This window comes from Cherax quadricarinatus, chromosome 56, assembly GCF_038502225.1.
Source record: "Cherax quadricarinatus isolate ZL_2023a chromosome 56, ASM3850222v1, whole genome shotgun sequence".
Classification (NCBI taxonomy): Eukaryota; Metazoa; Arthropoda; class Malacostraca; order Decapoda; family Parastacidae; genus Cherax; species Cherax quadricarinatus.
In genome coordinates this window covers 1950994-1968180 of record NC_091347.1, presented here as the reverse complement: position 1 = coordinate 1968180, position 17187 = coordinate 1950994, and the positions used below count along the sequence as shown (strand labels likewise).

The following is a 17187-nucleotide window of genomic DNA, read 5'->3' as shown; positions in this document are numbered from 1 at the left end:
GGGGAGTGTCTCGAGACCTAAGTCTCCCATGGGAGGAGGTACAAGTACCCCCTCATCCTTGGCACCAACTGTCCCTAGGCCTAGTCACAGTCCCCGCCCTCACGGGGCTCGTAGGGAGAAGCTAGGCCTCTGGTCTGCCATCTGCCCCGCCCCAAAGGGGCTCGTGGGGATGCCAGTCTTATGAGCTGCAGGTGATAGCAAGCTCAGGCCTCACCCTTCAAATCATTCTGAGCCTAACGAAAAAAAATATATTTCATTGTGTTTATTATTAAATTACTGTAAACTTATCTAAAATATATTTAGTTGGATTAGGCTAAATTAAATTGTGCCTGTTATAATAAGGTTAAGTATTCTAAGGTTCTTTTGGTACAAAATTATTAATTTTTATATTAACACAAATGAAAAAATATATATATCCTTAAATGTACAAAAATTTTTTTTAGAAAGGATTTGATTTTAAATGAGCTCTTGCTAAGTGACCAATTTTACCTACTCGACACGAGATTATATATATATATATATATATATATATATATATATATATATATATATATATATATATATATATATATATATATATATATATATGTCGTGCAAAATTATAAATTTTTACCTGAACCTGAAGAGAGTTCCGGGGGTCAACGCCCCCGCGGCCCGGTCTGAGACCAGGCCTCCTGGTGGATCAGAGCCTGATCAACCAGGCTGTTGCTGCTGGCTGCACGCAAACCAACATACGAGCCACATATATATATATATATATATATATATATATATATATATATATATATATATATATATATATATATATATATATATATATATATATATATATATATATATATATATATATATATATATATATGTGTGTCGTGCCGAATAGGCAGAACTTGTGATCTTGGCTTAAATAGCAACGCTCATCTTGCCATATAGGACAAGTGAAAATTTGTGTATGCAATAATTTCGCCAAAATCATTCTGAACCTAACGAAAAAAATATATTTCACTGTGTTTGTTTAGTATTAAATTATTGTAAACAAATCTAAAATATATTTAGTTGGGTTAGGCTAAAATAAATTGCTCTTCTTATAATAAGGTTAGGTAAGTTTTCTAAGTTCCTTTTGGTGCAAAATTAAATTTTTTTACATTAACATTAATGAAAAAAAATATCTTTAAACGTATAAGAGAAAATTTCATAAAAGACTTAATTTTAAATGAGTTCTTGCTAATTGACCAGTTTTACATATTCGGCACGACATATATATATATATATATATATATATATATATATATATATATATATATATATATATATATATATATATATATATATATATATATATATATATATATATATATATATATATATGTCGTGCCGAATATGTAAAACTGGTCAATTAGCAAGAACTCATTTAAAATTAAGTCCTTTCTGAAATTTTCTCTTATACGTTTAAAGATATATTTTTTTCATTAATGTTAATGTAAAAAAATTTAATTTTGCACCAAAAGAATCTTAGAAAACTTACCTAACCTTATTATAACAAGAGCAATTTATTTTAGCCTAACCCAACTAAATATATTTCAAATACGTTTACAATAATTTAGAACTAAACAAACACAATCAAATATATATTTTTCGTTAGGTTCAGAATGATTTTGGCGAAATTATTGCATACACAAATTTTCACTTGTCCTATATGGCAAGATGAACGTTGCTATTTAAGCCAAGATCGCAAGTTCTGCCTATTCGGCACGACATATATATAATTATATGTTGACCTGGTGTGGTGCGTGTTTGACCAAGCTAACCAGATGTTTGTGTTTGGACAAGCTACCTTGAGGTGACTTATACGTATACCTGGAGCGGGTTTCGGGGGTCAACGCCCCTGCGGCTAGGTCTGAGACCAGGTCTCGTGGTGGATCAGGGTCTGATCAACCAGGCTGTTACTGCTGGCCGCACGCAAACTGACGTATGAACAACAGCCCGGCTAGTCAGGTACTGATTTTAGGTGCCTGTCCAGTGCCTTCTTGAAGACAGCCAGGGGTCTATTGGTAATCCCCCTTATGCATGCTGGGAGGCAGTTGAACAGTTTTGGGCCCCGGACACTTACTGTGTTGTCTTTCAGTGTACTCGGGGCGCCCCTGCTTTTCATTGGGGGAATGTTGCATCTCTTGCCGAATCTTTTGCTTTCACAGGGAGTGATTTTCGTGTGCAAGTTTGGTACTAATCCCTCTAGGATTTTCCAAGTGTATATTATCATGTATCTCTCTCACCTGTGTTCCAGGGAATACAAATCAAGGGCCTTCAACCGTTCCCAGTAATTTAGGTGCCTTATCGTACTTATGTGTGCTGTGAAAGTTCTTTATACACTCTCCAGGTCAGCAATTTCGCCTACCTTGAAGGAGTAGTTAGCGTACAGCAATATTCCAGCCTAGAGAGAACAAGCGATTTGAAGAGAATCATCATGGGCTTGGCGTCCCTAATTTTGAAGTTTCTCATTATCCATTCTACCATTTTTCTAACAGATGCGGTAGATACATTGTTGTGGTCTTTGAAGGCAAGATCCTCTGACATTATTACTCCCAGGTCCTTCACATTACTTTTCCGCTCTATTGTATGGTTAGAATTTGTCGTATACCCTGATACAGGGTATACCTGGAGAGTACCTGGAGAGAGTTTCAGGGGTCAACGCCCCCGCAGCCCGGTCTGTGACCAGGCCTTATGGTGGATGAGGGCCTGATCAACCAGGCTGTTACCGTTGGCCGCACGCAACCGGACGCACGAACTACAGCCCGGCTGGTCAGGTACTGACTTTAGGTGCTTGTCCAGCGCCTTGTTGAAGACAGCCAGGGGTCTATCAGATACAATCGGATACAATTTATAAAAACAAAAAAATATTCTGCTCTTCCCAGATGCTACAAGCAGCAGGTAGAGTGAAAGACAGTCTTATTTACCCGTTATGTTGCCGGTGATGTGGACGAAGGTTCTGGGGGTCAGCTGCTCCAGATACAGTGTTCCTTCCACACCAGGTCCCTGGGAGGTCTTGGACAGTACACACTGCGCTGACCGTTGCTGCTGGCAGCAATACTCATCAGTCATAATATTAAGGTGCAAAAGAGAAAATATAACATGACGATGAGATTAGTGAAAGAGGAACCATAACATTAAAGGAAGGGCAAAATGAAGGAGCAGGAATAAAAAGGAATCATAACATAATGAAGCAAAGGAGTGATAATGGAAGTAAAACACAATGTAGAGATAAGCAAAATAAAGAGGATATAACAAAAAAAGAGGTTTACTACCCAGACTGTGGAATAACAAACAGTACGTTGTAAGCCAAACTTACAGGTTTTTTACCGCACAAAAATTAGCATAGCTTTACTAATCATAGCTTATTAACTTGAGCTAAGAAAAAATGTGTTTACATTATGCAAGTGTTTCGAGATTTTTTTTTTTTTTTTTATTTTTTTTATTCGCCGGTATTCTCCCGGCCCGGGTCTTTTCCAAGTAGTGGTGACCCGGCCTTGGCTCCCTATCTGGGGAGTGTCTCGAGACTTAAGTCTCCACAACGAGATTGTTATACGCATGTTAAAGAATAGCTCCAGTAATTTTTAACTTAATAGTACTGGTATTTATGTTATTTAGAATTTTCTAGATTAAGTTAATGAATTATGCCCAATGATGTTTCTTTCTGCATTTTTCCTGTAATTTTACTTTAATCTGTGTGTTACAGGTATCTGTAGTGTTATGGGTTAGAGGAAAAAAATAATCGAGCTTAAGATGATCATAGATTCTCCTAACTTAGTTTTTTTAAAGGTGGAGAAGAAGGGATATACGTAATGTAGGAGGCATGCAAGAGGTTCTGATTTTGTTTTTTTTGTGACCTGTTGATATTTGTAGCACACAAGGAGAGCGACCTTATCTCGTCTCAGCTATTAATAGTAGTGTGGAGCGAAGTTGGAGAGGTAAGAGTCAGTGATCAGAGTAGCATGGGATATCATAGAAGCCATATTTCACAGAAGTTTCTCCTGAGGGGAGGAGCGACAGCTGTAGTGTAGAGGCTACCAGGCCTTGGAAGGCCTCACTGATGTTAGGGAAGAATATATATCTCCCTGTTTTAAGATTCAGATATCTCAATCTTCTTTGAGAAAGACTAACAAATATCTCGCTCTCTCCCCAAATTAGCTTTCCATTATCACAGTAATAAGATCCCAGTGATTGTAGATTTCCAGGTAATACTAATACTTATAAATAATTTTGTATTGTCTTGTATCATGGTTTGGAATTATCCCTAACAAATACTTAGTTATATTTCTTAGCACCATTAATGGGAATACTAATACTGTTAACTGTTAGTAATGTGAAAATACTTAATTGATACTTAAGATGTATTTGCTAAGCGGAATGAAATTAACTCTGTCAATGGTAATGAGGTACATTCCCTACGCTGGTAAAAAAAAAAGAGAATGGTCAGAGATAAAACAGAGGAAGATGAGATAATGATCAAAGAGAGATCAGAGTAAGACAAAAAAAATCACGAGTGAGATCATGAAGATTGGAGTAACATCAGAGGGAAACAGCAGAGTAATATAAGAGAGAGAGAGCAGAGTACGATCAGAGATAAAGAAGAGTAAGATCAGAGAAACCTCTGATAGAGCAGTGTAAGGTCTGTTGCGTGTACCCAATATGTACTGTACTTGTATATTTATACAGAGTGTGCACGGTAAACCAGTCTAGTAATCATCCTTACCAGCTGTAAGCATGATGACCAGAGACATTTAGTGGTGGTATACAACCTTAGACGGCCTGGTGACCATTAAGGTATGCTGGGACATTCTGACATTTCAGGGGACGGTTGAAGAGTTAATTTGATTACTTTGTTTCAGGTAATCGTTCCAACCAGACACTCTCAGGTCACACTGGTCTACAGTCAAAATGCTTCGGAAATAAAACCAGTCATTATTTACTAGCTTTCGCTTACTGAATACAGAAATTATGCTTAAATTGCAAATTGGCTCTATTTATAAGAATCTGGACTCAGGCTGTTTGCCGTTATCCTTGACTCAGGGAGTAAATGCAGAGTCGGGCCACTGGAACTTAACAAGGTGGGACTGATTACCTCATTCTCCCCCTGTTCTTCAAGATTCTCCTTTGTATGGACTGATGAAGCCACTGTGTGGCGAAACGTTTCCTCAATAAAGATACCCAAGAGTTGCACATGTGTCTAATTTATCAAGGTGAGAGGTGAACAGTAAGAGGGAGGGATAATAAAGGGGAGGGAAAGAAAGGGACGATACAACTCTGAAGTTTAGGTTAGGTAGGTTTGTTAGGAAACAGGACAAGTGTTTCCTGACGCGAGTCTTAGTCATATGATGACCTACAGCTGGAGCTTTTGGTTATCTGACCGAGGCCTTTTATTGGCTTACCGGTCCACCCCTTTAAAAATTATGGTTATTATAACGATTTCTAACACTCTGAAGGTGAAGAATAAAGGGAAGCAACAGTTGACTGTGTTATTTGTACGGAAAATGTGTAAATAAATTTCCTTGGAAACTTTAGCCAACTGACTGTTATCGTCATCTGGAAATACCGTTTCCCTCTCCGAAGCACAAAATTTCTCAAAAATTTGTAGAGCAGTGTCATCATCAGCTGGTGTACATCATATTGCTACTCTGGTTCATTACGATAGTGTATTCATTATGTATTCAACACCTAACATTAAACTTGGTAATATCTGCTTGTAGAGGCCAAACGTCACATTAATAAAGTTTCCACCTGCTGCTTGTGTCTTGGTGTCTTTATGAACTACAACGAGTTTAGCACTTTATATAAACACAATTGTATAATAATGGGTGTCGTGAGCGTGGCAGGAAAGCCTCGCATGGGCCAGTAGGCCTGCTGCAGTGTTCTTTCTTTCTTATGTTGTTTTCTTTCAACAGACCGGCCGTATCCCACCGAGGCAGGGTGACCTAAAAAGAAAAACGAAAGTTTCTCTTTTTAAATTTAGTAATGCATACACGAGAAGGGGTTACTAGCCCCTTGCTCCCGGCATGTTAGTTGCCTCTTACCACATACATGGCTTACGGAGGAAGAATTCTGTTCCAGTTTCCCATGGAGATAAGTGGAAATAAACAAGAACAAGTAAAAAAAAAAAATAGAAGAAAACCCAGAGGGGTGTGTATACATATTCTTGTACATGCATGTGTAGTGTGACCTAAGTTTAAGTAGAAGTAGCAAGACGTACCTGAAATCTTGCATGTTTATGAGAGAAAAAACACACCAGCAATCCTACCATCCATTGTACACGCACCTGGCAAGACGGTAGTACCTCCCTGGGTGGTTGCTGTCTACCAACCTACTACCTAGGTCTTATGTTCTTATATTAACCAATAGACAAAAATCACAGAATGAGGAACAAGTACCAGAGGTCAGTAGCTGTAGCAGGTAGGGTGTGTAGTAACGCTTGTAATTATGTAGAAATATATAGTAAGTGGATGTAGAGACGGTTGACAGCAGAATGGGGTGTAGGTGGTAGGTAGGTATATAGTACGCACCTCTTTGGTGTCAAACGCGGTCATCCCTGGATGGTGGTACCATACAGCCAGACCGGCAACCAGGGCTCCTATACCGATGAAGACCACCGCTGCTGCCACATACGCAATACACTTCCCCATGTCAGTATCTGCACCTGCTGCTGCTGTTAGTTCTTCTACACCTGCTCCTGTTCCCTCACCCGCTGTTGCTAGTGCTTCTACACCTGCTGCTACTCTCGCACCTGCAGAAGTAAAATAAAACAATGGGTATTTGTTTTAATCGGTGATAAATAGAACCATGAATATTTACATCAGCAGTAACATTAACAAAAAAAGTAAGCACTAAATTTCACTTAAATAATTTGATCACCAAATGCAAAGTTTCTCAGGCACGACACACTTTCTCCACAGTCTTGTGTACAGTCTCGGCTGCTTCTCCTGTCTAACCTTTACTATGCACAAGTCTCTCATCACAAGGATTTTAGTAATAAACAGGTATATGATGCCGGCAAATCGAGGTATGCTCACTTGCCTTTGCCAAAGAGCAAGAATTTTTCGCATTAAATCTGTACAGCAATTACCCTACATTGAGGGTACCTCGATGCTAGTGGATACGACCTACTCATCCCTCACTCAGACCAAACTTAACTGCTTCTCATTCCCATAAACACAATAATTTAAAAAATGGACAACGTTAATACGTCATCAAGAGACACCCTGGTGAACAAGAATATTAAACTCCAGCGGTTCCAAAATTTCTATACAGACAGAGCTTATGGGGTGTCAGTTTTTATTAAACAAAACTGGAAACATCAGCAGTGTCCTTCTAACCTATTCTATATGAGTTACACAATGATAACAAAAGCTGTTTCCCTATCATATTCCATCAGGCAGAATAGGGCTCATACAGTGCTGAACACTTACTATTGATGGTGTACAATACCCATTTGGATATTTTTAGTAACGAAACGTTTCGCCTGCACAACAGACTTCTTCAGTCGCATACATGCGAAAACAGCAATGAAAACAATGCATGCCCTATGCTAAACAATTGAGTATGATGTTGAATAGTCTGGGATCACGGATATTTATACAATGTTCGCTTATTGTGCCCACTTCCCTCCTGCTTTTCACTGGGTTTATTGCGCATTTTCTCCCATATCTCTCAGTCTAATATGTGGGAGACTGACCATCTCTCACAGAGAGAGAGTGACGGATAGATCACATCAGTATTACTTCTATTGTTGTTTCCACCTTTATTCTACTGAACCTTGATATGCATGCAAAACGTTCCTGACAAAGATACCCAAATATTACAAGTGTTGAAATCCGTTAGCTTGAGGTGAGGGATTTCAGTAGAGCAAAGATGATCGTTAAGTATTCCATTAAGGGTTCATCAGTCACGGAAGCTTCCAAGGTTTCCTTCCAGCAGAGCTGCAGCTGCTGTCACTTGGGAAGTGCCATCTCTCAGGATAGCATATCCCATACAGTTTCTAGAGTTTTCCCACTCTTAGAGATCGCCTATTGGTCAGGTGCTTACTTGGTCAATCAGGCTGTTGCTGCTGGTGGCCCGCTGGCCCACTTATCCATCATAGCCTGGTTGATATGACACTTGTCGTTTCCTTATGAAAACTTCTACACTTGTCCCAGCAGTGTTTCTTTTATCTTCTGATAAGATACTGAATAGTCTGGGAACATGGATGTTGATACAATGTTCTCTTATTGTACCCACTTCGCCCCTGTTTTTCATTGTGTTTATTGTACATTTTCTCCCATATCTCCCACTCTAGTATGTTGTTATGGCAGTGTGCAGATTTGGAACCAGGCTCTCAAGTACTTTCCAGGTACATATCATCATGTGAGTACATATTTAGAACTTTGGGGAGCTCCCATTAATTTAAATGCTTTACTGGTTTTATACGGGCCGTAAATGATCTCCGCATCTGTTTCACCTCTGATTTCTTCACTGACCTAAACAGGGCCGTTAACATTGATTACTCTAAACGAAAGAATACTATTTCTGTTATTTTAAAAGTTCTCATTATTTACCCCGTCATTTTCCTGGCTGTTGTGACATTCTTCTTATTGTATTTGAAAGGTCAGCTGACTTAAGTACTCCCAGGTCTTTTACGTGTTTCTTTCGTTCTAACTGATGGTCCTCTTTTGTTTTGTATGCAGTATCCCTTTTGAGTTCTTCATTCTTTCCATATCTAAAAAACAAGAACTTATTACCATTAAACGCCATGTTTTTCTCCACTGCACACGGAAACCGCGCTTATGTCTTCCTGCAATTTTCCGTGTCTTCTATCGAGGTGATGTTCATACTTATTTTGGTGTCATCCGTAAATGATACAAAACTTTGGCGAGTGTTTTAATATTTGCTATGAGGATAAGAATCAGTAGAGGCGCCAGGACAGAGTCTTGTATTATGCTGTTCACTGCTACTCTTTGTGTTGTCAGAATGTTGAATATCTATTTGCCGACTTTCCCTGTTTTGCCATTATTCCTATTAGTGAATAATAATTCAGCCATTATAAGCCCAGGAATACATAGCCTTGACTTTTTTACATACCGTATAGTATATGAAAGATGATACTTCACCTAGTAAGTTTTTTCAGGTATACACAAATACAGTTACATAGATTATCATACATAGCAGCATATGTGTAGAGAACCTTATTTCCATTGGGGTCTTGTATATTTTTAACCTACACATCACATTAGCTGTCGACTGTTACTCTGCATGATAGTTACATATGTACACAGATATACATATATAAGTTATTATTATTACAATCAAAATTAAATATTAAACTCACACGGGTTATGTAAATATATATATATATATATATATATATATATATATATATATACACTGATCTCTGGCTGAAGGAGACTCGAACCTACGAACCTTAGGACAAGGTACGCAGTGCTTTACCAATCTACCCACACTGGACAATACCTTGGCGTGTAGCTTGCGCTACACGTATTGTCCAGTGTGGGTAGATAGGTAAAGCACTGCATACTTTGTCCTAAGGTTCGTAGGTTCGAGTCTCCTTCAGCCAGAGATCAGTGTTTGTGTATATTTCGCCTGCTCTCGCGAATTCCTTGCATTGTTCAAATCTCTAGTAAGGTTGATGCATGCAGGGGATGAGATGAAAAGCTGTAAGCCTTCTCCCAGAAAGCTGGCTGCCTTGGATCAAACGTGTAGCGCAAGCTACACGCCAAGGTATTGTCCAGTGTGGGTAGATTGGTAAAGCACTGCGTACCTTGTCCTAAGGTTCGTAGGTTCGAGTCTCCTTCAGCCAGAGATCAGTGTTTGTGTATATTTCGCCTGCTCTCGCGAATTCCTTGCATTGTTCAAATCTCTAGTAAGGCTGATGCATGCAGGGGATGAGATGAAAAGCTGTAAGCCTTCTCCCTGAAAGCTGGCTGCCTTGGATCAAACGTGTAGTGCAAGCTACACGCCAAGGTATTGTCCAGTGTGGGTAGATTGGTAAAGCACTGCGTACCTTGTCCTAAGGTTCGTAGGTTCGAGTCTCCTTCAGCCAGAGATCAGTGTTTGTGTATATTTCGCCTGCTCTCGCGAATTCCTTGCATTGTTCAAATCTCTAGTAAGGCTGATGCATGCAGGGGATGAGATGAAAAGCTGTAAGCCTTCTCCCTGAAAGTTGGCTGCCTTGGATCAAACGTGTAGCGCAAGCTACACGCCAAGGTATTGTCCAGTGTGGGTAGATTGGTAAAGCACTGCGTACCTTGTCCTAAGGTTCGTAGGTTCGAGTCTCCTTCAGCCAGAGATCAGTGTTTGTGTATATTTCGCCTGCTCTCGCGAATTCCTTGTATATATATATATATATATATATATATATATATATATATATATATATATATATATATATATATGTCGTGCCGAATATGTAAAACTGGTCAATTAGCAAGAACTCATTTAAAATTAAGTCCTTTCTGAAATTTTCTCTTATACGTTTAAAAATATATTTTTTTCATTAATGATAATGTAAAAATTTTTAATTTTGCACCAAAAGAATCTTAGAAAACTTAACTAACCTTATTATAACAATAACAATTTATTTTAGCCTAACCCAACTAAATATATTTTAGATTTGTTTACAATAATTTAATACTAAACAAACACAGTGAAATATATTTTTTTCGTTAGGTTTAGAATGATTTTGGCGAAATTATTGCATACACAAATTTTCACTTGTCCTATATGGCAAGATGAGCGTTGCTATTTAAGCCAAGATCGCAAGTTCTGCCTATTCGGCACGACATATATATATATATATATATATATATATATATATATATATATATATATGTCGTGCCGAATATGTAAAACTGGTCAATTAGCAAGAACTCATTTAAAATTAAGGCCTTTCTAAAATTTTCTCTTATAAGTTTAAAGATATATTTTTTTCATTAATGTTAATGTAAAAAATTATAATTTTGCACCAAAAGAATCTTAGAAAACTTACCTAACCTTATTATAACAAGAACAATTTATTTTAGCCTAACCCAACTAAAAATATTTTAGATACGTTTACAATAATTTAATACTAAGCACAGTGAAATATATTTTTTTCGTTAGGTTCAGAATGATTTTGGCGAAATTATTGCATACACAAATTTTCACTTGTCCTATATGGCAAGATGAGCGTTGCTATTTAAGCCAAGATCGCAAATTCTGCCTATTCGGCACGACATATATATATATATATATATATATATATGTCGTGCCGAATATGTAAAACTGGTCAATTAGCAAGAACTCATTTAAAATTAAGTCCTTTCTAAAATTTTCTCTTATACATTTAAGGATATATTTTGTCATTAATGTTAATGTAAAAATTTTTAATTTTGCACCAAAGGAATCTTAGAAAACTTACCTAACCTTATCACAACAAGTGCAATTTATTTTAGCCTAACCCAACTAAATATATTTTAGATTTGTTTACAATAATTTAATACTAAACAAACACAGTGAAATATATTTTTTTCCTTAGGTTCAGAATGATTTTGGCGAAATTATTACATACACAAATTTTCACTTGTCCTACATGGCAAGATGAGCGTTGCTATTTAAGCTAAGATCGCAAGTTCTGCCTATTCGGCACGACATATATATATATATATATATATATATATATATATATACGTATATATATGTCGATGCAGGCTGAAGTCTAGACACCAGTACCAGCACGAACCAGATACCTTCAGTGATCAATCTAGTCACACTGCAGTATCCACCACCATTAATAGATAACGAGAAGAGTTTGTAAACAAAGCTAAGGTGGGGTTAAACATATGGCTGCTGTTTACATTGAAGAGTGACTAGACTGAGGTAAATATAAGAATGGTATATAGTACCGAGAAGCAAATAAGTAAGATACACGTGTAACAGTTAGGTATCTGTATTCCCGAACTTTCGCCTACACAGCAAGCTTCACCAGTCGAATACAGAGGTTGCAGCTCCGTGTTTGCAACCTCTGTTTTCAACTGATGAAGCCTACTGCCTATGCGAAATGTTTCGAAATAGATACCTAACTGATGGACATGTCTTATTATCTCTAGATCACTTGGGTGTAGTTACAACCATTAACTGTCAACTAGGTTTGATAATATACGTTAATTAAGAAAACGAAAATATTCAGGGTTGCACGAGTGAAGACTGAGAATTTATGCATTTCTTAGTTTTTAAAAGAGCATTACTAAAAAAACAAATACTAACTCAGAAGTGGAAATGAACCAGGCAGAGAGAGAGAGAGAGAGAGAGAGAGAGAGAGAGAGAGAGAGAGAGAGAGAGAGAGAGAGAGAGAGAGAGAGAGAGAGAGAGAGAGAATGTACTCACCTAATTGAGGTTGCAGGGGTCGAGACTCAGCTCCTGGCCCCGCCTCTTCACTGATCGCTACTAGGTCCTCTCTCTCCCTGCTCCATGAGCTTTATCATACCTCGTCTTAAAACTATGTTTGGTTCCTACCTCCACTACATCACTTGCCAGACTATTCCACTTCGTGACCACTCTATGACTGAAGAAATACTTCCTAACATCCCTTTGATTCATCTGAGTCTTCAACTTCCAAATGCGACCCTTTGTTTCTGTGTCCCATCTCTGGAACATCCTGTCTATGTCCACCTTATCTATTCCTCGCAGTATTTTGTATGTCGTTATCATGTCTCCCATAACCTTCCTGTCCTCCAGTGCCGACAGGCCGATTTCCCTTAACCTTTCTTCGTAGCCTTGTTGCAAACTTTTGCACTTTCTCTAATTTCTTGACGTGCTTGACCCGGTGTGGGTTCTAAACTGGTGCTGCGTACTCCAGTATCTGCCTGACGTACACGGTGTACAGTGTCTTGAACGATTCCTTACTAAGGTATCGGAACGTTATTCTCAGGATTGCCAGGCGCCCATATGCTGCAGCAGTTATCTGGTCGATGTGTGCTTCCGGAGACGTGCTCGGTATTATACTCACTCCAAAATCGTTCTCCTTGAGTGAGCTTTCCAGTTTTTGGCTACCTATCCTATATTCTGTCTGCGGTCTTCTTTGCCCTTCCCCGATCTTCATGACTTTGCATTTGGTGGGGTTAAATTCAAGGAGCCAGTTGCTGGACCACTCGTCCAGCCTGTCCAGATCTCTTTGTAGCTCTGCCTGATCCTCATCTGATCTAATTCTCCTCATAATTTCACTTACAATTAGATTCACTTATAATTAATAGAACTACTGCACAACTATGATAATTTCTTTAGTGATAAGTAGTCAGTAAGCCATTAAGTCAGCCCATAATGCCTAGGCATAATAGAGGTTCTCTTTGCACTGCAACCCATTATTGTAAAAATATTATCTCAATGTATTACTTGCAAAGAAATAAATTAATTTAAATTTGAATTAAGTTCACATCGTCTGTGAACAGGGACACTTCTGAGTCTATCCCTTCCATCAAGTCATTCACATATACCAAAAATAGCACTGGTCCTAGAAATGACCCCTGTGGGACCCCGCTCGTCACAGGCGCCCACTGTGATACCTCATCCCATACCATGACTCGTTGTTGCCTCCCTGTCAGGTATTCTTCGATTCATTGCAGTGCCCTTTCTGTTATACGGGCCTGATCCTCTAGCTTCTGCACTAATCTCTTGTGAGGAACTGTGTCGAAGGCCTTGCAGACCAACCCACCTCTCTCTCTCGTGTCTTACTTCTGTTACCTTGTCATAAAACTCCAGTAGGTTTTTGACACAGGATTTGCCTTCCATGAATCCGTGCTGGTTGTCGTTTATAATCTTGGTCCGTTCCAGGTGCTCCACCACTCTCCTCCTGATAATCTTCTCCATGACTTTGCATACTATACACGTCAGTGGCACTGGTCTATAGTTTAGTACCTCGTTTCTGTTTCCTTTCTTAAAGATGGGGATTGCATTTGTCGTCTTCCATACCTCAGGTAGTTGTCCAGTTTCAAGGGATGTGTTGAAGACTGTGGTTAGTGGCACACACAGTGTCTCTGCTCTCTCTCTAAGGACCCACAGAGAGAGGTTGTCTGGTCTTACCGCCATTGAGGTATCAAGGTCACTTAGCAGCTTCTTCACCTCCTCGGTTGTGTGTATTTCATCCAACACTTGTTGGTATATCCCTTGTTGGTGTACCCCTCTGTTTTGTCTTCCCAGTGTCCTTTCTGGACTGTGTTTGTGTGTGTGTGTGTGTGTGTGTGTACTCACCTAATTGTACTCACCTAATTGTGGTTGCAGGGTCGAGACTCAGCTCCTGGCCATGCCTCTTCACTGAGCGCTACTAGGTCCTCTCTTTCCCTGCTCCATGAGCTTTATCATACCTCATCTTAAAGCTATGTATGGTTCCTGCCTCCACTACGTCACTTGCTAGGCTATTCCACTTCCTAACTACTCTATGACTGAAGAAATACTTCCTAACATCCCTTTGACTCATCTGGGTCTTCAACTTCCCATTGTGACCCCTTGTTTCTGTGTCCCCTCTCTGGAACATCCTGTCTCTGACCACCTTGTCTATTCCACGCAGTATTTTGTATGTTGTTATCAGCTTTTTCACCCTGAACTGTGTACCTCTTCAGTACAGGAAAGACTGTGCTATAACTTAAATTGCCAGGCATACCATCTAAAGGGGACAAAAAGATACAAAACATCCAGGCCATGGGAAAACCTGGGTAGCCACAGCCACTCAAGAGGGAGAGGTTTTTTAGTGCCAGGAAGGAAAAAAAACTGGCAGGAAATGGCAGAAATCGTATACCAAATCCAGTCATTTCTGGAGTGGAACCACAGTCGATGGCCTCCACTCCAAACCAACAGATACAGATACTAATGCCGGAAAAAAAATCCCCCCCCAGTACCAACAATACCACCAGTCCGATAACATTCTTCTTGGCAAATATACAGGGTCTAAAGCCAGCAACAAACAACAAAATACCTTTCATCCGTGGACTGCTTGCAGAGGCAAAGGCAATGTTCGCGGCTTTCACTGAGACCCACATAAAGGATCACTTGGACAACGAAATATGGATCCCAGGTTACAACCTATACAGATGTGACAGAGTGAACAGGCAAAAGGAAGGGGTTGGCCTGTACATTGCAGAGTCACTTGTTTGCACAGAACTGCTAAATGCCTCAAATGATGTAGTGGAAGTTTTAGCAGTAAAGGTCGAGAACCAAAACCTAGTCATTGTGGTAGTCTACAAGCCTCCGGATGCAACATCCCAGCAATTCCAGGAACAGCTGTTAAAAATTGACCACTGTCTGGAAAATCTTCCAGCTCCTGCACCCAACATCTTGCTCCTGGGGGATTTCAACTTAAGGCACCTAAAATGGAGGAATATAGCAAATAATATTGTTGCAGTAATAACACCAGGAGGCAGCTCTGATGAAAACTCACACTCACGCGAGCTTTTAAATCTCTGCACAAAATTCAATTTAAACCAGCAAATAATAGAGCCTACTAGACTGGAGAATACACTAGACCTCATCTTCACTAACAATGATGATCTGATAAGAAATGTCACCATATCAAAAACAATATACTCAGATCGCAACATAATTGAGGTTCAGTCATGTATGCGCGGAGCCCCAGACCGACATAATGAGATTAGTCACGAGGGAGCATTCACCAAATTCAACTTCAATAACAAAAACATAAAGTGGGACCAAGTAAACCAAGTCCTAACCGATATAAGCTGGGAAGATATACTAAGCAACACAGACCCCAACTTATGCCTAGAACAGATTAACTCGGTGGCACTCGATGTATGCACAAGGCTTATTCCTCTAAGAAAAAGGAGGAGTAGATGTAAAATAGAAAGAGACAGGCGCTCCCTTTACAGGCGACGGAAAAGAATAACAGAGCGGCTAAAAGAGGTCAATATATCTGAAATGCGTAGGGAGACACTGGTCAGAGAAATAGCACGCATCGAACTTAAGCTAAAAGAATCCTTTAGGAGTCAGGAATCGCGGGAAGAACTAAAAGCCATAAATGAAATCGAAAGAAACCCAAAGTATTTCTTCTCCTATGCCAAATCAAAATCGAGAACAACGTCCAGTATTGGGCCCCTACTTAAACAAGATGGGTCCTACACAGATGACAGCAAGGAAATGAGTGAGCTACTCAAGTCTCAATATGACTCAGTTTTTAGCAAGCCGCTAACCAGACTGAGAGCCGAAGATCAAAATGAATTTTTTATGAGAGAGCCACAAAATTTGATTAACACAAGCCTATCCGATGTTATCCTGACGCCAAATGACTTCGAACAGGCGATAAATGACATGCCCATGCACTCTGCCCCAGGGCCAGACTCATGGAACTCTGTGTTCATCAAGAACTGCAAGAAGCCCCTATCACGAGCCTTTTCCATCCTATGGAGAGGGAGCATGGACACGGGGGTCGTCCCACAGTTACTAAAAACAACAGACATAGCCCCACTCCACAAAGGGGGCAGTAAAGCAACAGCAAAGAACTACAGACCAATAGCACTAACATCCCATATCATAAAAATCTTTGAAAGGGTCCTAAGAAGCAAGATCACCACCCATCTAGAAACCCATCAGTTACACAACCCAGGGCAACATGGGTTTAGAACAGGTCGCTCCTGTCTGTCTCAACTATTGGATCACTACGACAAGGTCCTAAATGCACTAGAAGACAAAAAGAATGCAGATGTAATATATACAGACTTTGCAAAAGCCTTCGACAAGTGTGACCATGGCGTAATAGCGCACAAAATGCGTGCTAAAGGAATAACAGGAAAAGTCGGTCGATGGATCTATAATTTCCTCACTAACAGAACACAAAGAGTAGTCGTCAACAGAGTAAAGTCCGAGGCAGCTACGGTGAAAAGCTCTGTTCCACAAGGCACAGTACTCGCTCCCATCTTGTTCCTCATCCTCATATCCGACATAGACAAGGATGTCAGCCACAGCACCGTGTCTTCCTTTGCAGATGACACCCGAATCTGCATGACAGTGTCTTCCATTGCAGACACTGCAAAGCTCCAGGCGGACATCAACCAAATCTTTCAGTGGGCTGCAGAAAACAATATGAAGTTCAACGATGAAAAATTTCAATTACTCAGATATGGTAAACATGAGGAAATTAAATCTTCATCAGAGTACAAAACAAATTCT

At 39.5% G+C, this 17187-nt stretch overlaps 1 protein-coding gene across 2 annotated transcripts in view; it reads right to left on the bottom strand.

Annotated features, from left to right (window-relative positions):
* LOC128700646 (superoxide dismutase [Cu-Zn]) overlaps positions 1-17187 on the bottom strand; it is a 44427-nt gene that overhangs the window by 12329 nt on the left and 14911 nt on the right. For both annotated transcript variants that reach the window (XM_070097014.1, XM_070097015.1), the window contains exons 2-3: positions 6552-6772; positions 2952-3069 (exon numbers count right to left, since the gene is read on the bottom strand). In XM_070097014.1, the coding sequence (XP_069953115.1) occupies positions 2952-3069; positions 6552-6671 (238 nt within the window). In that variant the 5' untranslated portion in view covers positions 6672-6772. The remainder of the gene's footprint in view (positions 1-2951; positions 3070-6551; positions 6773-17187) is intronic.